The 21,458-nt window shown below is 36.6% G+C and overlaps 5 protein-coding genes across 6 annotated transcripts; 4 read left to right on the plus strand and 1 right to left on the minus strand.

Moving 5' to 3' along the window:
• The first annotated feature begins 290 nt into the window (after nt 1–290).
• LOC108563828 (ADP,ATP carrier protein) lies at nt 291–4,128 on the plus strand. The gene is made up of 3 exons (XM_017922619.1): nt 291–565; nt 3,139–3,400; nt 3,466–4,128. Exons 1-3 carry the CDS (start codon nt 406–408, stop codon nt 3,941–3,943), a joined length of 900 nt encoding a protein of 299 aa, XP_017778108.1. The 5' UTR covers nt 291–405; the 3' UTR covers nt 3,944–4,128.
• A 2,113-nt stretch (nt 4,129–6,241) lies between these two features.
• LOC108563825 lies at nt 6,242–17,032 on the minus strand. 2 transcript variants are annotated; one of them, XM_017922616.1, is made up of 6 exons: nt 16,825–17,032; nt 15,291–15,836; nt 14,938–15,211; nt 7,814–7,975; nt 6,810–6,912; nt 6,242–6,699 (listed from the first exon to the last, which is right to left on the minus strand). In XM_017922616.1, the coding sequence occupies exons 1-6, from the start codon at nt 16,901–16,903 to the stop codon at nt 6,571–6,573; spliced, it is 1,293 nt and encodes a 430-aa protein (XP_017778105.1). In that variant the 5' UTR covers nt 16,904–17,032; the 3' UTR covers nt 6,242–6,570. The 2 variants fall into 2 exon arrangements, with proteins under 2 accessions (XP_017778105.1, XP_017778104.1); XM_017922615.1 differs by having other exon boundaries at nt 6,810–6,915.
• Nucleotides 9,803–10,321, plus strand: LOC108563827. Its single transcript, XM_017922618.1, has one exon. It carries the CDS (start codon nt 9,990–9,992, stop codon nt 10,269–10,271), a length of 282 nt encoding a protein of 93 aa, XP_017778107.1. The 5' UTR covers nt 9,803–9,989; the 3' UTR covers nt 10,272–10,321.
• On the plus strand, nt 12,852–14,408 carry LOC108563826 (probable galactose-1-phosphate uridylyltransferase). Its single transcript, XM_017922617.1, has 3 exons — nt 12,852–13,146; nt 13,202–13,581; nt 13,639–14,408. The coding sequence occupies exons 1-3, from the start codon at nt 13,131–13,133 to the stop codon at nt 14,287–14,289; spliced, it is 1,047 nt and encodes a 348-aa protein (XP_017778106.1). The 5' UTR covers nt 12,852–13,130; the 3' UTR covers nt 14,290–14,408.
• A 263-nt stretch (nt 17,033–17,295) lies between the features above and the next one.
• Nucleotides 17,296–20,880, plus strand: LOC108563824 (xenotropic and polytropic retrovirus receptor 1-like). The gene is made up of 10 exons (XM_017922614.1): nt 17,296–17,593; nt 17,679–17,832; nt 18,593–18,849; nt 18,904–19,165; nt 19,211–19,578; nt 19,641–19,788; nt 19,868–20,062; nt 20,117–20,286; nt 20,348–20,484; nt 20,542–20,880. The coding sequence occupies exons 1-10, from the start codon at nt 17,525–17,527 to the stop codon at nt 20,780–20,782; spliced, it is 2,001 nt and encodes a 666-aa protein (XP_017778103.1). The 5' UTR covers nt 17,296–17,524; the 3' UTR covers nt 20,783–20,880.
• Nucleotides 20,881–21,458: the final 578 nt, after the last annotated feature.

Here is a 21,458-nt window from a genome sequence, read left to right on the forward strand (position 1 = left end):
CTGGGAATGACGAAGAGTGGAAAATAACGCGACAAACATGAAATCGCAGAATAAAATGGTTCACCTATGTTGCAAACAATGAGAAGATAGGTCTGAAATTTTAAGGGAAAGAAAAGAGAACCCACCGACGACTACATAATGGGCATAGAGGATCGTTCAATAACGTTACCATTATCTAACCAAAAAGCAAAGTACACGAGTTTCGGCGTCCGTGACGTGGAAAAAATCTATTCCTGGCGTTGGCCTGGGAGAGGAGAGCACATGATCGACGCGCGCCTACCACGTCTACATACGCCATTCTCCACTCCCAGTTCACTTGCAGTTCAGTGCGCGATCTGAACACACGTCCAAGAAGGAACGCTCTTGTAACTTTGACCCAGCCGTAACCAAAAACCAGAACCGAAGATGTCTCTTGGGGACCCTATGGGATTCATGAAGGATTTCCTCGCCGGAGGAATTTCCGCCGCCATCTCCAAGACCGCCGTTGCTCCCATCGAGCGCGTCAAGTTGCTCCTCCAGGTCCAACACATCTCCAAGCAAATCTCTGAGGAACAACGTTACAAGGGTAAGTCCGCCATTGAAGTCACGTTTTCATATATAAAGCCATCAGCAAAGAAGAACTACGATTACTAGTCAGCGAATTCAATCAATTCAAGAGACACAGCCAGTTACATAACGGCATCCAATCTAAAATTAAGACCTCGTGAGAAAGCTGAAAAGTGGAATATCTATATCTATCCACGACCTACTTTACGAACCTACACGCTATATCAATGGAGGAGGAAAAAATAGGCCGCATGGCGGAATCAATTCTCCATACTCGATCCAAAATCTTTATGTAACACCTTTCGCATCGATATTGATCCGGAAAACCAGGAGCCAGTTTCCTCGATGGACGCAAGTGCGCGCGCGCTGCTCACATCCTGTTACGCAAAGGCAGTTTCCCTGAAAACCATTACAATTTTTATATCTTATCTTCTATACTTTTCAAATTACTATTTATCCATTAATTGCTCTTATGGTCCAAGGTTTTTGCAAGCTACCCATCTCGTATCTAAACTTCATCTCAATGCCAAAGTATGTTACACACTTGGCACACGACGTGGCCGCGCTTATATAACAGCCACTAATTGTTTCATGCGTGCGTCACATGCCTACAACTATGAAGGTCGATCAAACTTAATATACATACTCTTTTTTTAAATTTTATTATTCCTGAGTGCGAATCCTACAACCATTTTACTATTCACGCATCATTAATCCAAGAAGAAGGAGTAAAAGTAACGGAAATCATTGACCGATTACAAAAGGTCAATGTCAGAGATCGCCTTCTGAAACAACACGTGGTTTTATGATAATTAACTTTGCAATATTCGTTCCGGTTGCTAAGTCAATGACCACATTAATTACTCGTTAAATAAAATTGACACCAAGGCTTAGTGATGTTATCCATTCAACATCTTAATAAGCCTTTATATAATATATAGTTTAATATACAAAGAGGAAATATGATAAGTCAAATTATTATCTGGCCGCTCTGCGTCGGTATTTTTTTTTGTCCTATAAGCAAAATGCCACGACTCTGTAGCAATGCTATCGGGACTTTCCATTTTACAGCAACGACGATTGATAAAATTGCATGAATCACGATGGTTGGTTTCGCTCACAAAATGGCGCCGGCCGGTCACAGAAAACCACGTGCTCGCAGTATTCATTGCTTTCGAAAAAGCCTTTTGATTTGTACCGTCTGTCTGGAGGGGCTCGCAATAGGAGCGGTAAACTCGCAAGCTGTTCACCTTGTGCAGACGTATTGAATTCCAAGAAAGAAAAAGAAATTCAGACTCCGAAAAAAGATTGAAAAGTGCTGAAGCAAGAAAAGAAATGCACTTGTGCACTTTTATTTAATTACAGTTGCAAGCTAAACGATAAAATTGCAGCAAACCACTGCAATTCATAATAACATTTTTCAATCGACAACTCAAACTCATCGCTCGCTCGATCAATTGTTTCAGCTTCAATTTTATTGGATGTTACCCAAATTAAACGCGAATCAATTAATTTGAATTCATACACTTTGTAGTAAATGCAGATAACCTTTTGGCATTAGTTAATAGCAGTCTTGATAAAAATAATTAAGAACAACATTGATTAACTACCATGAAAAAAGTTACCTGATGTTGTTAACTCATTAATTCTTCTTAGAAACTTGATTCTTCCGATATTTCATGTTGACTGTTCCCTTTCTTAATTCAATAAAGAAATATTTGTTCTTCATACCTGTAAAAAAATGATACAATTATTAAAAATATTTTTTAAATAAAATCAGGTTGTATATTTGGTTGCCTAACAAAATGTGAATTATATGATTATAGCTATATTTTTATCTGAAAAAGAAGTTATTACTTATAAAAAGAGAGCTCTACAAGCTAATTAATATTGAATAATAGCAACAATTTGTGTTTATGATCAATACGAATCAATATGAATGCTTGAACTACTTTCTTAACCTCATCAGCATAAGGAATATAAATCTTTCAAATTTCGAACTTACCATTGTATTGATAGATATTAAGGAATATTCAATTTACCATAAGGAGAGGATCTTCACAAGCACTATTAAAACTACTAAATTAATAATATTTCTTCTAAATTAATCTAAACCACAGAAGATGAAACAAACCATTGTATTTAACAGTCTTCAATTGTCCTTAGAAATTCAGAAAGGCCAACATCTCAAGAAAAAAATATGAAATTTTCAAATAAGAAAATTAATCATATATATGCTGTTATTTTATTAATGATTATTACTATTGTTTACTTGTATTCTTCCTTTCATTGATTTGATTGGTTATTGTTAATTTTGGTTTAAATTTATCAATTTATGGTCAAATGGTTATGGGGTTGTCTATAGTAACAAATTTAAATCTTTTAAACTAATTGCAAAGTATTTAAATGAAGAACGGATTATAGAAAATTATGATTATATATGATTGTTACGAACTGAATTTAGATGAAATAATAAATAAAAGGTTGGTCTTTTTGTTGATTGAATATTGTTGCTGATAAAGTTGTTAATTTATATCTATATATATATGTAATGCAATGTACTGATTTTGTTCTTGTTTCTGTTTATGATAGGTATGGTCGATTGCTTCGTCCGTATCCCAAAGGAGCAAGGTGTTTTAGCCTACTGGCGCGGTAACACTGCCAACGTTATCCGTTACTTCCCAACCCAGGCTCTTAACTTTGCCTTCAAGGACAAGTACAAGCAGGTCTTCCTCAGCGGTGTTGACAAGCACACCCAGTTCTGGCGTTACTTCGTTGGTAACTTGGCTTCCGGCGGTGCTGCTGGAGCCACCTCCTTGTGCTTCGTGTACCCACTCGATTTCGCCCGTACCAGGTACGTTTTGAACAATTTCCAATTGGAAGCAATAACACTGATGTTTTTGTTGTTGCAATATATAGGTTGGCCGCTGATGTCGGTAAAGCTGGTGGAGAACGTGAATTCTCCGGATTGGGCAACTGCCTGAGCAAGATCTACAAGGCTGATGGCCTCAAGGGTCTGTACCAAGGATTCGGTGTATCCGTCCAAGGTATCATCATCTACCGTGCCGCCTTCTTCGGTATCTACGACACCGCCAAGGGTCTCCTTCCCGACCCCAAGAACACCCCGTTGGTCATCTCCTGGGCTATCGCGCAGACCGTCACCACCGTTGCCGGTATCATCTCCTATCCCTTCGACACCGTCCGTAGGCGTATGATGATGCAGTCTGGCCGCGCCAAGAGTGACATCTTGTACAAGAGCACAGCCCACTGCTGGGCAACCATCGCCAAGACCGAGGGTACCGGTGCCTTCTTCAAGGGTGCTTTCTCCAACGTCCTCCGTGGTACTGGTGGCGCTATCGTCCTTGTATTGTACGATGAAATCAAGGCCCTTTTCTAAATTATTAGTCAAGATCACCTAAATCAACTAAAAGTAATGTCGTAAAACAAAAAGATCACAATACATCGCGTCACTGTATATGCAAGTAACAACAAATCCAACACCAACTACTACTAAAAAGTCCGCAGGAAGCAGCAACACGGCCACGGACTAAATAATAGTAAAATTCATTTAAAAAAAAAACATACTACAAAAAATATTTTAGTTAAATTGCGCCGTATCGGCAACCCCCGATAACATTCCGGATGTGAGCGGCCTTTTTTTTGTTTTTCGACCTCCATCCCCCCCAAAAACTCATCCTAAAACTAACGAACGAACAGGAAAGGATCCGCTTCTGTCGTCACATCCGTCTTCTTACGGGTCTCGCCGTGCGTCGCAACGTTTCTAGTATTCTGTTTTTATTTTTCATAAGAAAATAGATGCATTATTTATTTATTTTCCTTTTAAAAAAAAATACCGCTCCCCCTTGTTGTAACATTTACGTGTTTCCTACAAATCTGATACGAAAACCGAACAATTTTTCGATATAAAATATACCAACCAATTCCCAATGATGCCTAAACAGTACCATTGTGTATATAGATGGAAGGAAATCATGACGGGCGGACGAGACGAACGTGTTTCGCTTAGCTGTACAAATTATCTTGTTATCTTCGTGAATTGCGTTTATATTTTCGCGCCAATGCCATCGGCGAACAATAAACAACAAAATAAAATAAAAATTACAAAACAAAGCTTTTCTTTTAATGCTCTATACCCCTTTTTCTACATCCTTCTTTAATGAGTAATCATCACGTTTTGCCTCTTATTTTGTTAACAACAAATATCAAACAGACAAATTAATAAACCAATTAAAGATAAATATATAATTAATGAAAATAAGTTGAATTTGGATAATCAAGAACAGTACATGTTTAATTGAATATTCTAATCAAAGCTGAAACTGTTGATATGAATATACTTTCTGTAATACGCTATAAAAATTAAAGAAATTTAATTCAAATTCAGCTTATTGTCAAGTTAAAGTAATTAAATTTGAAGGCTCGAATAATCTTCACATTTTCATTCGTTAAAACAAATATAATTGAAGCTGGAACTACAGGGAACAGACTAATTGCACATTTATCATTTTTGTATTTTTGCAATTGACTGTCAAAGTTGAACTAATATTTTTAAGCAATGTCTTCACATTTAAGCTTTTATTTCGCTAATCGCAAGCACCGCGTAGAAAATTGAATAACCTAATTAAAGCTAAATCTACAGGGAATAAATCGAGTGTAACTACATATTTGTGGTGTTTCTAATTTTGTCGTAATTCGCTATTATCAAAGTTGATTACATTTAAGTGGGCTGTCCAATCTCTGTGACATAAAATTCTTTCTTTATTAAGACAAAAATATACAATAACTTTCAATAATTTATCATCTTTATAATATAATAATTATACATCTGTTGTATATATATATATAGAATTCATTTATATTTTTCTTTTCAAATTTGTACATCAACTGAAATAAACTGAACTGACAAAGAAACGTTAAAATGAGAACAACAACAATAAATACGAGGAAAGTAAAATGAAGAGAACGAACAAAACAAAAGTGGAACATAATATATACATTCATCTCAGTTTCCTCTGGAAGATCAGCTAAATACTATTTATTTATTCTCCACTTTCCTCCGCCATCATCAATTTTACAAACTAGAGATATCTTGTCGTATATTATCATTATTTTTTTATCTAAAAGCTGGTTTTATACATATATATGTTGTTTTATATAATCTCTCTGTTCTAGATTCATCTATTAATAATAGTTTAATTGTAATATAATTATTTTTTTTTCTTTTCATTTTTTTGCTTTGCTAAATATATATATATTCATAGAAAGTTGTTTTATTTTAAAAAATCGATAAGATCCCATTGTTTTCACTCGCTACTATTTCAGTCTTTTGAAAATAAAACTCAATTAATATAAATGTGCCTTCTTCTGTCACTGAAAACAAACGCGGCACGAAAAAGGAAACAAAGGAATCGAAGAAACAAAAGTGATGTTTCGTCCATTGTTATATGTACATAATTTATATAATTAAATCACAAATGTTAATTTTGATTGGATTGGATGGAAGTAGAGAAAGTTTCTGAATACATACTTATAGGATATATTTATATATATTGAAGCGTATGGGTTTTCTTCTTGGTTTCTTGGTTTTCCTATTTAAGGATAATATATAAGGATTTTCGCCTCTCTACAATTAGGATTCGCCTAACTTTCGTTGCTTTCAAAGTGGGTCGAATAATTTTTTTGTTAGTAGGCTTGAGGTTTTTCTCTCGAAACATGTGATTGAAATACTTGCAGATAGATGGAAATTGAGTCGTGATAACAAAACTGCTGTTGCTGTTGCGGTACGTCGAGTCCATGATATGTTTGCGGTATAAAGATCTAAGCCACGATTAAAAACCGATATATTTATATGTTTCCCCATTTTTTTTTTGTTAAAGATATTCATATAATGATATTTATATAAATTTGTAATAGGAGATATATAGAGAGAGAAAAAAAATAGGAAAAGAAAAACGAAGCTTGCAGAATGTTGAAACCACCCTTCTTCTCCTCCCTTTAGCCGGTTCACTTCTTCTGGACTCCGTCTCCGTTTTTACCGCCTGCGCTGCTCTTGTTGACCTGAAGCGTGTTGTGGGTCGCCGCTGGAGTCGGATCGTCCTGGAAAAGCGGATTCTTCACTTCCATTTCGCCGGTCTGCCAAAAGAAAAAAAGCACGAAAACGATCTCGTCAATACTGCGAAAATTTATTTCCTCCACATCCACTCTTGTCGTTCGTATTTTTTTTGTTCTTTTATTCAATTTACCGGAGCCAGGCCTGGGCATTCGTACACCGTGTAATCTCCTTCCTCGTTCTCCTCGTCGCTGTCCACTTCAGATATCGAACCGTGTCTTTCGCTCGCTGCGGCTCTGCTATCAAAGTTCAAAGTTACTTATTACATTTTGGAAATACAACATTCATACTGTAAAAAGTTAATACACTTCAAAATATAATTCATTTTGTATGAAGCAATATTAAATTTAACAAGATTATCTTTTTGATTTCGTGCAATTTGAATTGCATTATTTATTAGTAAAATCTGTTAAAAATGTTTTTGTAAATTTGTAAATAATAACTATTTGTTTGTATCGATTTCTACGAAATTGGAGTGTATGTATTGATGCACCTCCGAATCCCAAGCGATTCGAATTAGATACACGTTACGTTAGCCCTCTCTACCCCCGGGACATTCAGCCAAAACTTCTTGTGTATTGGCATAATGTGTTAGCACTCTCCTCTCGCTCCACGAGGAATCGCCGCTGAAAGGATTTCACTACCAACTTATAATTAAACTGAATGCTTTACAGTTTTCACAAAAGAACTTTGAAGAGAAATCCTTTGGGCATTTGCAGTTTTAAATAAAAAGTAGTCTACTTTACCAATGACTACTTTTAGTTTCTTTCAGTTCATCATTTAGTATAAGTATTTTATTGAAATTTTCAGTATAAAATGTAATTTTATGATAAATCTTGATGGAAAATCTTTGTTATGAAGTTTGTTCGGATATGGTAGAGCTCGTAATTCGCGAGGTGTAAAGCAAGATAAATTGTTGGAACAAAAACGATCGATAATAGTTGCGATGTCAACAATATAAATCACCTTTCGGTATGATTAAAAGCCTTGGCAATTATTCATCCGTAGTTTTTTTTTTTACTGCAGTCGAACAATCCTTTTAAAAATGTATGGTTCTAATTCGTTTAGTATTGATTAATATTCTTTACACGTTTGCCGCTATTGTTGTTAACCTTTGATTTGTGAAACGATACTAACTTCTCCATGGCTATAATCTGCTGCTTCTGGTGCTGGTAATGGTACATCTGCGCGGACTGGGCCAACCTTCTGTCTCCAGACGGAGAGACTTCTTTGTTGGGTCCGGTCACGCCGTACGCAGGATACTCGACGTCCGAAGCATTCTTCACATGTTTCTGCAAACTGAAAAAGATAAACGACAAACGCAAATTAATTAATTGTTTTTCTTCAATTTTGTTTTGTTTGTCGTCATGGTTATAAAGAGACAACTGAGATGATGAAGCTCCACTAATGGCAGATTAAAAATAAACATTCGACGTTGCAATTTAATTAACGGACCGACGTTATTATGAAAACTTCTGTTTGCTTTTCGCGAGTTTTCCCGGAGATCCATCGGAATTTAGGGGAGAAAAACGAACGTGAATTTAAATTCGCATATCGTTTTTTTTTTCTCTTGAAGGAAAACGAAAGAAAACACATTCAGACATGATGAATGTGTTCGTTTCTTTCTTCCTTTTTTTTCGCGTTCCTTTTGTTTCCTTCGGATGGAAAATCCGTGTATGTAATTGGGTTTTTATTATTACTTTCGTTTGATTTACGGACCGAAAACTTTTGGCTTCGAAATCGTATCAAAACTTTATCATTTTCACAAAATTTCATTTCATTTAAGTAAAATATTTTAAAGCTCGTATTAAATTAAAAGTTTTCTTTAATAAATGGTAGAAAAATAAATATTTTATCGAACTGCAAGAACTCGTGAAAACTGCATTAAATAATGCCTCCTCTGGTTAATAGGATTTCGAGAGACGGAGTCGATTGTAAGACGTTTTTCAAGTTTAAAAATTCACTACGAAAAGTTTTTTTCTTTATACGTGAGTTCGCACACATCTATTATTTACAGAACAATCCATATTTTCTTGACAAATCGAAGGAGACATTTGGTGCACTCACGCTAATACGACTGCAATACTACAAATTACTTAGAGATCGTCCATTTCTTTGATGTGTTTTGTTTTGGTTCTTTTTTTTTACACACAGATAGACGGATATTTTCTGCGAGTCTTTTGCGAATCTAACGAAATAAAAGTTTCTCTCTTTGTGCCGAACTAACCGATGTTTGCTTCTGCTGCTGCCAACGATCGCAGATTGTAATTAATTAAAGCCGGAGGGAGTTTTCGGCTTCTGCCATTGACTGCCCCGATTTCGGGGTTCATTAATTTTCAAGTCTCGAGCCTGCAAACTCCTTTACTTTTTTCTTTCAAATTTTATTTTCTTTCCCTTCTGTTTGACTGTAATTTAGGAAATGTAACATCTCTTAGTATTACTTACGTTGAAAGAACACTATTAATTAAACAATTTATAGTGATTACGTCTGAATTTCAAAAGAATTCATCCAAGAATTCGTCGAGCAAGAGAAAATAAGTTTTAAAACATTTATGAGCAAAGTTTTAATTTCAAATCTACTAAATAACTCTATGTAACTTATATAGTTATTTAAACTAAATTAATTAAAGAATATTTTAAATAATTTATATGTTATAAAACAGATATTAAAATATGAATTAACAATTTGTAATTATAGTTTTTTGTAATTTTAAAAATATTTCATTTTTCTGGAATATTTTATATAATATAATATGTAATACAAAAACAATGATATCATTTTTAAAAGTAGATAATATGTGCTTTTTTTTATGTAAATTTGAGAAATGAATGTAAATTATTCAAAGCAAAATCTACATTTATGCAAACATAAATTTAATATGGAAATTTATTAGTTGTAAATACTATTCTTCGTTACTTCTAAAAGTAGACTAATTATGGAAAAGATAGTGCCTTTCTTTAGAGAGAAAATATATTAGGTGTTTCTTAACACTTTTTTCTTATTTTTAAAAGTAGATCAAAAGTAAATTTACGAAATGACTTTTTTATTTCTTCAGTTGAATTCAACACATCCATAAGAAATAGATTACGGCTGCGTTTACATTCATCTGAGAATACGGAGTTTCTTAAAGACATTTTTTGGGTTAAACGATTGTTTGTGATCTTGGATTACGTAAATAAAAACGTTTTCGATAGTCCGAGTAGACGGACTTTTCCCCTGTTCACGTCCGGACAGCCTTCAAAGAGAAAGTGAAATATTATTAGTGCGAATGCATCTGGCGGCGAGTAGTTTCTAACGCGGCCCTCGCACAAAATGCTGCGCGTCCTTGCGTTGATGATGATGATGATGGTGGTGTTGGTGATGATGTCTTCGGTGTCTGCATACGATCCCAAGGACAAAGAGGTGGAACTGGTGCTTCCTCCAGACGGTACGTTCGAAGCCTTCTATCCACGCAGCGAGGGCACCGGCTCATCCAGGGCCGCCCATTCCCACGGCAGCTTCTACAAGCATCGAAACCCGGCGCTGGTGGACGCCAAGAACGCCGCAGCCTACGGTTTTCGCTTCGACGGAGGCCGCAGGTTCAATTACGAATAGAGAAAGGAATTAAAGCAAACTGAAGACCCACGATCCTCATTTTATTTGCACCCATCGATAAATAACCAAAGCAATCCAATCCAGAAGGTGGTAGTCACCCATCAAAGCTAATGTTTCTCTCGCCTTGCGCGTATCGCGTTTCCGTTCCACTTTAACGCCGATTTCCTTCCATCAATATTTATCTTTCCTCCTTTAAAACATCGCCAGCTTGTGAAAGCAAATTACCGTCGTGTCGCGTTACACGCATTTGCGGACTTCTTATTGAGAACCACGTGCGCTCTGCTCTCCGATTGCAAATTTCGCAAAATCAAACGCGAAAGGTCACCAAGTCATTTTCATTTGCAAATACTACAGTAATGCGACTCGCAATTCGACAGAATTTCTCTACAATTAAGTGGAAAATAGTCCAAAGTTCGTTGAAAACTCGATAATTGCTGTAAGCGGATTTCCTATGACAACTATAGTTAATTAATGATAGAATAGCTTTAATTATACATTCATTGGTCATTTTCGATACTTTGAAACTTTTTTTTTTAATTTACACATAAATAGTTAATCAAGGTAAGTTTTTGCAATGAAATTGAATACGTCAAAAGTATCGATCAAGGTAAGTTTAATTATTTATTAATTGTAGATTTAATTAGTTAATCTGTCAAAATTACATGGAAAAAGTTTGTTTGTGTAATTATTGAAAATCTATTAGAATTATTTCATAAGTTTCAATCAGTGCGATTGGAAGTAAAGTTACAATTTTGGCTGTAGGAAAAAAATAATCCATTACGCTCTATTTAATTAATTAGTTAATTAATTAAGTAGAAAGGTCCGGTAAAAATGTTCTTTTGCGCTCCAATCACGCGTGTTACGGAAACGCGATTCAGAAATAAAGGACGGAAATATCTTCACCGCATCGATTCGATTCTGAAAAGCGAATAAACGAAAAATGCATCGACAAACAGTTCGTTCTGAATAATTGGCGAAGCGAATTCAATTGATTGATGAGACACTTGGAATATTCTTTCGGATTGAGGCGAATATGCCATCGGGAATATATGGATTTTCCTGTCTGTCTGAAGAACTTTTCACCGTTTAGCATAAACGAAATCCAGAAATTTTGAGTGTTCGATAAAACCATTTGAAAGCGCTTGGAAGATGATTTGCGTGCGATGAGGAATGTTTAATTAAGCGGAAAGGAGAAATATTTTTTAATATGTTGGAACGGATGAAGGACGAAGGAAAACGTGCCAAAAGCAGCGACGGACGTAGACCATCAATAAATTTTATTGGTTTGGGTAAATTATTCGTGCTTTTAATGTATTAGGTAAAACTATTAATCAATATAGAAACAAATTGGATTTTGGACTGCTTACATGTTTTGGGCGCAATGGTAGATGCCGTTCTTCAGGAGAGCGAAGAACTCCAAAACATTTTTATACATGGGACAGAGGACACGCGTATCTGGGATTCAGGAGACACGCACTCAAACTAACTTTTGCTCTCTTCCCCCGAATACCATCGGCGTGCGACTGATTGTGCGGAAAGCGCTTTTCCGACTCCGCGCTCTCGCACACACACACACATATGTTGGACGCCGAAGGAAAAGCGGAAAACGCGCCGATGCAAATGCTCTCCTCGTTCATTCATAATCGAAAAGTTAATTCATAATGGATGAAGGCTAATGTTACAATACCAGAATAAAGACGTTGATGGCCTTAATCGTTAAAGAAGATTTTCGAATGAAAACTTGCGCGCAATGAAAGAGGCTATTTTCCAACTCCAACTTGGACAAAAGAGAAACCCGTTTACAAAATTATTTGATGGACTTTTCTCTTATAAATTATAACTATTTTTAGATTTCAACCTAATTAGTTTACATAAGAAATTAAGACATTCATTAAAATATTATCAGTAATTTCAATTAATTTGAAATTATATTATAAAATTAAAAAATATAAGAATTAATTTAAAATAATAATACTTCGTAGTTATTTTGTAGAGAAACTAAATGGCAAAGATTATTATTATTATTAAGATATATTGAACAGATGTTCCATAATTACCATTAAAACTTTACTCCCATAACTCAAAATATTGTTAATGAACTTTTGCAAAAGATTTAGTTTGGGCAATTATGGTAATAGGATATTTACATAATCAATATATTGATACATATTTGCATTAGACGATCATAAATCAAAACTTTGGTTTGATAAACTCAAACATAATTAAGAAAACCAATATATTATTATATAACAACTATAGTTTAGAGTAAATTGTTGTGAATTCAGGAAATAAATGTTACTAAACCGCAAAGATTATCTAATAACAAAAAAAAGCAAAGAAAATTGCTAATTCACTGTTAGTTTTTTAACTAACGGTATAAATACCGTAAAGAACGAATTTGATTGATTTAAACAGTAAAATAACAATTTATAAATAACTTTGAATTACAACAAAAAAAAATAATTTAGTATAATTTGCTAATTAGTGATTACATTTTCATTATTGGATACAAATCAAATTAATTTATGTTCAAAGTAAATTCAGCAGAGCGTCGATTTCCAAATAGTCGGTCAATTTGCGCATTGAAATCAACGCTCTTCAATTAAATAAATTAACTAAAATTTGCTGCAATAATTCATCGGTAAATGCAGTAACTATAGTTTCAAAAGGGATGGAGAATTAATTTGTGTTTTATTTCCATGGCAACGCTCACGTAATTTAAATGTGTGGGTGAGCTCTAGTGTGCAGGTCGGCTGAGAGATGGAGCCATGGATTATGTAAGTTATAGATTAAAGTTATCGCATTCCATTCGACGAGTACTTGCGAGCAGTCGTGTTCACAGCGAATTGCGAAACGGATATGTTTGACCCGAACGGTAATAAAGCGTATATCGATCTTAGCTGTACAGTAATCGATTCTTTTTTGTTTAGAACATCAGCATATGCGGTACAACCCATTAAGGGATGATTGGGTTCTGGTGTCGCCTCATCGGATGTTGAGGCCATGGAGCGGTCAGGTGGAGGGAAGCGCAACTGAAGCTGTACCACCTTTCGATCCCGATAACCCGCTTTGTCCGGGTGCGAAGAGGGCCTCCGGGATCACAACACCCAACTACAAATCCACTTGCGTCTTCACCAACGATTTTCCTGCTCTATTAGAAGAAGGCCCAACTCCACCTCAATCCGACGATCCTCTCTTTCAATCCGCCCCGGCACTGGGCACCTGCAAAGTCATGTGCTTCCATCCCAAATCCAACATCTATCTACCCACCATGACTTCTGATGAAATACAAGAGATCATCGAGGAATGGGTAACTTTACACCATCCAATTCTCAATCTGTATGAAGTAACGATTTTCCGTTTGCAGATCCGTCAAATGAAAGAGCTCGGCGCGAAATACGAGTGGGTGCAAGTGTTTGAAAACCGAGGAGCGATGATGGGATGTTCGAATCCGCATCCGCACTGCCAAATCTGGGCCTCCAGTTTCATGCCGAACGAGCCCAAACTCAAGGATAAAACTCAGCTGGATTATTACCAGAAACACGGCAGACCTATGCTCGAGGATTATACTGAAAAAGAGTTGCAACGCAAATGTAGGACTGTATTCAGTAACGAAGAGTGGTTAATAGTCGTTCCTTATTGGGCAATCTGGCCTTTCGAAACCATGGTTCTACCAATCAGGCATGTGAAAAGATTCACCGATTTGGATTCTAAGCAGAAGATCGCTTTGGCCGCAGCTATGAAAGTTCTCGTATCGAAATACGATAATTTGTTCAAGTGCAGTTTTCCGTACTCCATGGGATGGCATGGAGCTCCGACCGGATCTCAATTGGAGATGGATTGCAAACACTGGACTTTCCATGGGTCGTATCTGCCTCCACTGCTCAGATCCGCTACAATCAAGAAGTTCGTCGTTGGCTACGAACTCTTGGCGCAGAGCCAACGCGATTTGACTCCAGAAAAAGCGGCCAAGATGCTCAGGGAACAATCCGAACTGCATTACACATTAACCCAATAACAATGACTTTCTCATGCATTTATACTTTCATGTTTATACATCAATTATCATACAAACACATTTCATAATTCTTATCTAATATTAAATTTGGGCAAAAAATACTGCCTGTGGTCGCTTTGTTCATGTATTTTTTTTGTATACAATAAATTATGTGAATTTCAATGATATATAATTCTGTAACATTTCAATTGATTGTTAACACATGCGTTTTTGTTATATTGATAAATATTTGCAAGTATTCCCAACGTGCATGGTATGCGAAACATTCAAATACGTTCGATAACAAGGTTATATAACGTTTAAGAAATCGAACTAAATAAAATTCGATCAATGGTGTTCAGGTAATTAACGTAAATACGACATAACAGAATTTGAAGTTTTTTCGTTAATTGTATCTTTCAGAGCTGTTGGTAATATAAGAATTTGGTGCAATCTTTGTTAATAATTAGTGATGTTGTAAGCTATTTGGCTGAAGGAAACAAAGAGGATTATGAAATAAGTGGTTTTGCGTGTACACATTTACATGTAGCCCTACAGGTTACTCACATCTCCCCTCAAACATCCACATCACTGAGAAACAAATTCAAAACGAATGTAATCGAAGAGACAGACAGAAATTTTGGAAATGCGAAGATTATTTGTACTCACTTGTACCATCCAATTGCGAAGGCGATGAGTCCGACCATAGCTGCAGCGCTGATTCCAGCGACTATGGCGATGATGTAGACTCCGGCAGATTCGATGTTGTGTCCATGAGGTTTAACGGCGATCACGTGGACCGCGTCCTCTCCGTTGACGAATTTCTGCACGCGCTCTTTTCCAGCCTCCAGAACGTATTGATTTTGGTCCTCCGTCCTCGCAATGTCACCGCCAATTACGAATTCCTCCTGCTTGTCGTCCAATTTGTCATTAGCAACCGCCTCTGTCGAATCGATAATGCGCGTGTTACCAGAGAGAACAAAAACATATTGCATCTTCATCATTTTAATCGTAATCGTTACCTTTTGTGTTGGCTTCCTCGTAGAAGCGTGGATCGGGTGGAACGTAGCCAAACTCCACTGGGTCATCCCGATTGATCTTCAGTTGTCCCAGAGCCCCCTTTCCTGAAGCCTCTGCCGCCGGAGCCTCCTCGAACTGCTGCTCCTCCTCATCTTCACCCTCATCATCATCATCGTTATCTTCATCTCGAAAACTGAAGTCGTTCTCCTCGTGCGGATACGGTCGTACGTCGTCCAGGATTTGCTGGTTGGGATACTTGAGCTGATACTGCTCGTAGTTTTTGTTCTTGTACTCTTCCTCGCGATCTTTCGTAAGTTGTATGAACGTCTCCCTCTGAGCCGCTTCACGCAGCTGCTTCCTCCTCCGGTTCACGAACTCCTCCAGCTTTCTCACCCTCTCGCTCAGCTTGGCCTTCACGAAAGGGTTCTGCTTGAACAAGCCCAGATCCTCGCGATCGTTCTTCCAAGCGATCGTCGCCCTCCACCTCGGGTCCATGTACAGTTGCGAGATCAAGGCGGCTTCCGGATTCGAAAATGCATTGTTATATTCTAATAACAAAAACAAATCAAGTTTTTTTTAATTACAACATAAATTAAACAATGTTTACATAAAATAAAAAATTAATTACACAACTTTTATAATAATCAGACTTTCACAATTTTTAATTTATTTGCAAAATAAGTAAATTCATTTAACCAACTCATCGTTCATTCATAAATCTTCATAGTAATTATGCGGAATTAAAACATACGAAACAGGTCAGTGACCGAAGTTTCTCAACTCGAGTTGCATAATTCTGTTTGGAACTTAATCATTGCATTTTTTTCTTGGAAAATCTGAAATTTTCGAACAAGCAAAATGTAAATAAAATTAAATTAAAACGTAAATTTGCTTTTTTTTTAAATAATTTCGTTATTGGATATCTCAAATTTCAAGCCATAAAATAAATACACATTTGCAAATTCCTTCAAAAATACAAAGTCATCATTCATAAATGACTTTACTTTTAGAAACAGTTAATTTGCTGTGTAATTAACAATATAAAAATGTTATGTTTTAAATATGATTGACAATAGATGAGAAAACATATTACAATTAAATATTTCGCTTTAAATTGTATTGCGTTTCGGATCTCCGACGCCAACCAACCATGACCTTTGTTGTCAATTATGCTCTTGATCCATTGTTCCTATTGAAATGCCGTTATGAAGATTAATTAAAATGTATGATGTAAATTCTTGTTGTTAAATTAATGTTTCTGTTAGATTATCGCTGTGGATTTGAAAAACGATTTGTGATTGTTACTTTTTTTTTAGTGAACAACGTATGGAATGAAATGAAATATTTGAGGATTGTTGTTAATAGTAGGTAGCAAATAGTTGTGTGAAGATGAGATAGTTTGCAGCTGTAGGTTAATAATGTTTTCGAAGAGGATAAACGTAAGCGGCGTATGGAGGTCAACAACTTTAGAGTGGACTTGAAATTGTCTGTTGCGTAGGGTGAAAATAAAAAGGGTGAACACATTTGGAGACTCACCATCATAGTACTCCAGTTCTCCGCGGACCCAGAGGATGGAAACCGAGGCGATGACACCCACGATGAGCGCGAATTTCATAGCGCGTTTTGCGAATAACACACCTTCGCTCCGCGATTCAGTCCATATGTTTTGCCCAACGTTCAACCATTTTCTGGATGGAAATCAATAGAGTTTCCCGAGAACCAGGATTGGCGGAAAACTGCTCGGACGTCACCGGCGACGCCGCTTCTGCAAACGCACGCACGCGATGCGAAAAAGGACGAAAAAAGGAAGAAAAATAAGAAGAGGCGCAAACATTCACATTCATCGGCTTTTCATTCACTGTTCGTTCGATGCAACAAACAAACTGAAAATAAAAAGGATGAAACACAGTGGGAATGAAAAGCATGAAAATAGAGGAAGCGGAGCGCGCGCGTCGCGCGGTTTCGCGATAACTTATCAGGTTGAACAATACAGAGCTAATTCCTTGGACGCAGTAAAGAAGGCTGATTATCCAAAATAATGTATGAATGTCCTGGTTTGGAGGTGCTTTGAAAAAGCAACGCCATCTCCCGGTTGGTCAGATGGCAGGAGGCGTCGCGACGCCTCCTGCAATGTCCCCGAAACGTCACGCGGACGCAACGTCAAAGATAATATTTTGGTTTGGTTTAGTTTATTTTTCTTTTGCTCCGATGGTGAACAAATAATTCCTGGGTGAGGATGAAGTTCGCAGAACACCTGTCCGCCCACATCACGCCGGAATGGAGGAAGCAGTACATCAGCTACGAAGTATGCCCAATTCGGAGAACAATTTTGTTTTATTTTTATTTTTTTTTTTTTCGAAAATTAATTTTCACAAAAATCTTATTTTTAGGAGATGAAGGCTCTGCTTTATGCGGCCGTCGAGCAGGCCCCATCCGCGGAGCACGTGGAGCCGGAGGTGTTGACCCGATACTTTGCAAAGTTCGACGAGAAATTCTTCCATTATTGCGACAGAGAACTGGCCAAAATCAACACTTTCTATTCCGGTAAAAAAAATCAATCGCCCGTCGCTAGAAACCAAACGCTCACACTCACCAACGACTCCAAAATAATTCAATTTTCATACACACAATCGATTTTTTTTTCATTCAGGAAACTTCAATTAAAACGAATCCAGTTTTAGAACTGTTACAAAATTCAAAGCTATATCCGACAGTTCTTTCGAAATATTAATTCAAATCTTGGCACAATTTCGACTGTGAAGTTTTTTTGTGAAACTTTCTTTCTCAGAAAATCTCGAAATGATTCAAGAAAACTCTTATTGTTATATTATAATAGAAATTACCATAATATACAACAATTCAAAATATTAATTTTTGAAATAGGATATTTTCTAAGAAATTTTTAATATTTGCTAAATTTAACGATAAAAATAGATTTCAGTGATTCTGAAATGTATAAGAAGATAAAATGCATAACATATTTATTGCTAAAATTTTGAAGGAAACTCACATTAAATCCGTCAAACTATTAAGTTTAATGAAACGCGAAAGACTAAGAAAATACATGCAATTATTTCTATTCCATTGGTCTCTCAATGAACTTAAACTTGTCCTTATTTCCACTAATTATCGAGCTTACTTACGAACTATTTTTAAGTAGTCGCTTATTTTTCCTTAGTCACGTACTGAATTAGATTAGATTGTAAACGATGTTGTTATTTTGTTGCTAAGAAATGTTTTGCAGTTAAAATTTCATCTTTTTATAAAAAAAAATATAAATAATAATTTTCTAATTTCTTATTAGAAAAATTGGCTGAAGCTACCAGGAAATCGGCGAATCTGAAGAGCGAACTGAGCGACGCCATGGAGGAGGAGTACAAAGGAAAGCAGAGCTCAAAGAACTATAGTAAAAGAATCCTTCGCAGGAAGAATTTACCGGCGAGAAAGATGCAGGAACTGAAATTGGCTTTTAGCGAATTCTACCTGAGCTTAATACTGCTTCAAAACTATCAAAACCTCAACTTCACCGGTTTCAGAAAAATACTGAAAAAGCACGACAAAGTATTTTCAGAATCTTTGTTCTAAACTACCATTCATTATTTTCTTTTTACGCAGCTGTTGTCTTCCGATGTGGGTACAAAGTTCCGTATAAACCACGTGGAGAGTTCTCACTTTTATATGAACAAGGATATCGATAAAATTATAAGGGAGACGGAGGGTACGGTCACCAATGATCTGGAAGGTGGAGATCGCCAGAGGGCTATGAAACGGTTGAGGGTGCCGCCGTTGGGTGAGCAGCAGAGCCCTTGGATTACATTCAAAGTAGGTCTGTTTTCCGGGTCGTTCGTTGTTCTTCTGATCGCAGTCATCTTATCAGGTGAGCAGTAAATAGTTGAACGATCGTCGGCATTCTTTCTTGAAGCTATCTTCAATCACAAGGGCGACGATTGGAAGATCATCACGCGGTTGTACCGCGGTTCCTTCCTCATCGTTGAGTTCCTCTTCCTCTGGGGCATAAACATCTACGGCTGGAGGTCTTCGGGAGTCAATCACGTTCTCATCTTCGAGATGGACCCACGGAATCACCTCTCCGAGCAGCACATCATCGAGATGGCTGCAATCTTCGGCGTAATATGGTCCATTTCTTTGCTGTGCTTCCTTTACAGTGCGCAGCTCAGCATTCCCGCTTACCTGAACCCGTTCATACTCAACTGCTTGATGGCCGCGTTCCTGTTGAATCCCACGAAAACCTTGAGGCACGAAGCGAGATTTTGGGCCTTGAGAGTGTTGGTAAGCATCTTATGAATGAGCTTATTATGAAGTCAGCAAACTAAAAAAGTAATTATCAACAGAGCCGTGTTCTGGTCACTCCGTTCTTCTACGTAACCTTCGCTGAGTTCTGGATGGCCGATCAGCTCAACAGCATGATGACCCTATTCACCGATCTGCAATACTTCTTCTGCTTCTACATCACCAACACCAACTGGTTCGAAGCTAAAGGTTTGCCTCAATGACAGTACCATTTCTCTCTCTCTTTACTACATTTGTTGAACTTTCAAATGCGTTTCTTTCTCGGCAGATATCGATTATTGTATTAACAAGTTTATTCCACTAAGATCGATAATGGCCGCTCTTCCGGCGTGGTTCCGGTTTGCGCAATGTCTTCGTCGCTATAGAGACACAAGAGAAGCTTTCCCGCATCTCGCGAATGCTGCCAAATACTCTACGTCCTTCTTCGTGATCATCTTCTCAACATTGTTTACCATTTACTCAGGTAAAGACAGCATCTTTAAACTTTCTAAAAATATAATTCTGTAAAATTCTTTAGATCGTTACACATCAATGTTCGAGAATCCTTTCTTCTATCTATGGTTAACATCATCTCTCCTCAGTTCTTGCTACGCCTACACTTGGGATATCCGACTGGATTGGGGTTTATTCGATTCAAAGGCAGGAGACAACAAATTCCTGCGAGAAGAAATCGTGTATCCTTCCACAGTATTTTTTGTCTCTTACTAAAACATAAATATATTTATTAAGATGATTCCCTATTTTTCAGTACTTCTATTACTTCGGAATAGTCGAGGATCTTCTGCTGCGCTTCAGCTGGGCATTTTCGATGTCATTAACAGAACTTGGATACATCCACGCTGAACTAATGATAACCATTCTAGCACCTCTCGAAGTATTCCGAAGGTAATTCGATTTCGATTTTATATTGTATAAATAACTAAAGATTTTTTATTTATTCAGATTCATCTGGAATTTCTTCCGATTGGAAAACGAGCATTTGAACAATTGCGGTAAGTTCAGAGCTGTACGAGATATATCCGTGGCGCCTCTGGATTGCTCAGATCAGTCTGTGATATTGCGGATGATGGATGAGGAGGATGGAGTTATCAATAGAAGAAAGAAAAAGGTTCGCGTGAAAAAGAGAATCGAGGCGCGGGTGACGCTCGAAGGCGAATCCACCGATGATAATATGGATCTTTGAGTTCACAAAAGTTTACTTTCCTGCATTTTACATTTGTTGATATTTTAAACTCTATATATATATATATTCTATTTATATGTTATTAAAATGTAATCAAACCCAAGGAATATTAAATAGTTTTAGTAGACATAAGAAGCAATATTTGTTAACAATTTGAACTGGAACATAAATATTAAAAATAAAGTATTGCATCAAATAATAATAAAATTTTCAAAATTATTTTAAACTGAAGATTACATAACAAAGAAATTGTAATATAGGACTTCTAAATTTTTGAAAAGGTGGCGCTGTCCAAGAAAAATGAATGGCATATATCTCGATAATTATTAAATTAAGCAATCCCTAGATTATGCGAATATCTAAATAGATCTAAGCTATCAATTTTAGTTATTTAATATTATTAATTATATCCCTAATTAAAAAGTAGGATAATGAGCAGCGCCAAAACAGCTGAACTATAAGCTTTGAAATGAAACCAAAAGATGACCGAAAAATGTAAAATTAAGTTGAAGAGAAACCACTACATTTGGGTATGTAACCAAATATACACGCATGTATGCATGTAAGCTCAGAACAGCTTTTAGTTCAGCAGTTTTGGCGCTGTTTCAAATTGGATTTATTAATGAAGTCCGTGCCTCCTTGCCCTTGGTGGGACGACGAATGCAGTGAGGCCGTA

Source organism: Nicrophorus vespilloides, unplaced genomic scaffold (assembly GCF_001412225.1).
Source record: "Nicrophorus vespilloides isolate i.1.1-1 unplaced genomic scaffold, Nicve_v1.0, whole genome shotgun sequence".
Classification (NCBI taxonomy): Eukaryota; Metazoa; Arthropoda; class Insecta; order Coleoptera; family Silphidae; genus Nicrophorus; species Nicrophorus vespilloides.

Excerpts from the sequence above, each read along its gene's own strand:
- LOC108563828 (XM_017922619.1), top strand. The coding sequence starts at position 406 with ATGTCTCTTGGGGACCCTATGGGATTCATGAAGGATTTCCTCGCCGGA. Across the intron at positions 566-3,138 it reads TGAGGAACAACGTTACAAGG|GTATGGTCGATTGCTTCGTC; the intron begins GTAAGTCCGCCA and ends TGTTTATGATAG. Across the intron at positions 3,401-3,465 it reads CTCGATTTCGCCCGTACCAG|GTTGGCCGCTGATGTCGGTA; the intron begins GTACGTTTTGAA and ends TGCAATATATAG.
- LOC108563827 (XM_017922618.1), top strand. The coding sequence starts at position 9,990 with ATGCTGCGCGTCCTTGCGTTGATGATGATGATGATGGTGGTGTTGGTG.
- LOC108563826 (XM_017922617.1), top strand. Across the intron at positions 13,582-13,638 it reads AAGAGATCATCGAGGAATGG|ATCCGTCAAATGAAAGAGCT; the intron begins GTAACTTTACAC and ends TTCCGTTTGCAG.
- LOC108563825 (XM_017922615.1), bottom strand. The coding sequence starts at position 16,903 with ATGAAATTCGCGCTCATCGTGGGTGTCATCGCCTCGGTTTCCATCCTC. Across the intron at positions 15,212-15,290 it reads CGAGGAAGCCAACACAAAAG|AGGCGGTTGCTAATGACAAA; the intron begins GTAACGATTACG and ends TCGATTCGACAG. Across the intron at positions 7,976-14,937 it reads TTCGCAATTGGATGGTACAA|TTTGCAGAAACATGTGAAGA; the intron begins GTGAGTACAAAT and ends TATCTTTTTCAG.
- LOC108563824 (XM_017922614.1), top strand. The coding sequence starts at position 17,525 with ATGAAGTTCGCAGAACACCTGTCCGCCCACATCACGCCGGAATGGAGG. Across the intron at positions 19,166-19,210 it reads GATCGCAGTCATCTTATCAG|CTATCTTCAATCACAAGGGC; the intron begins GTGAGCAGTAAA and ends TCTTTCTTGAAG. Across the intron at positions 20,287-20,347 it reads AAATCGTGTATCCTTCCACA|TACTTCTATTACTTCGGAAT; the intron begins GTATTTTTTGTC and ends CCTATTTTTCAG.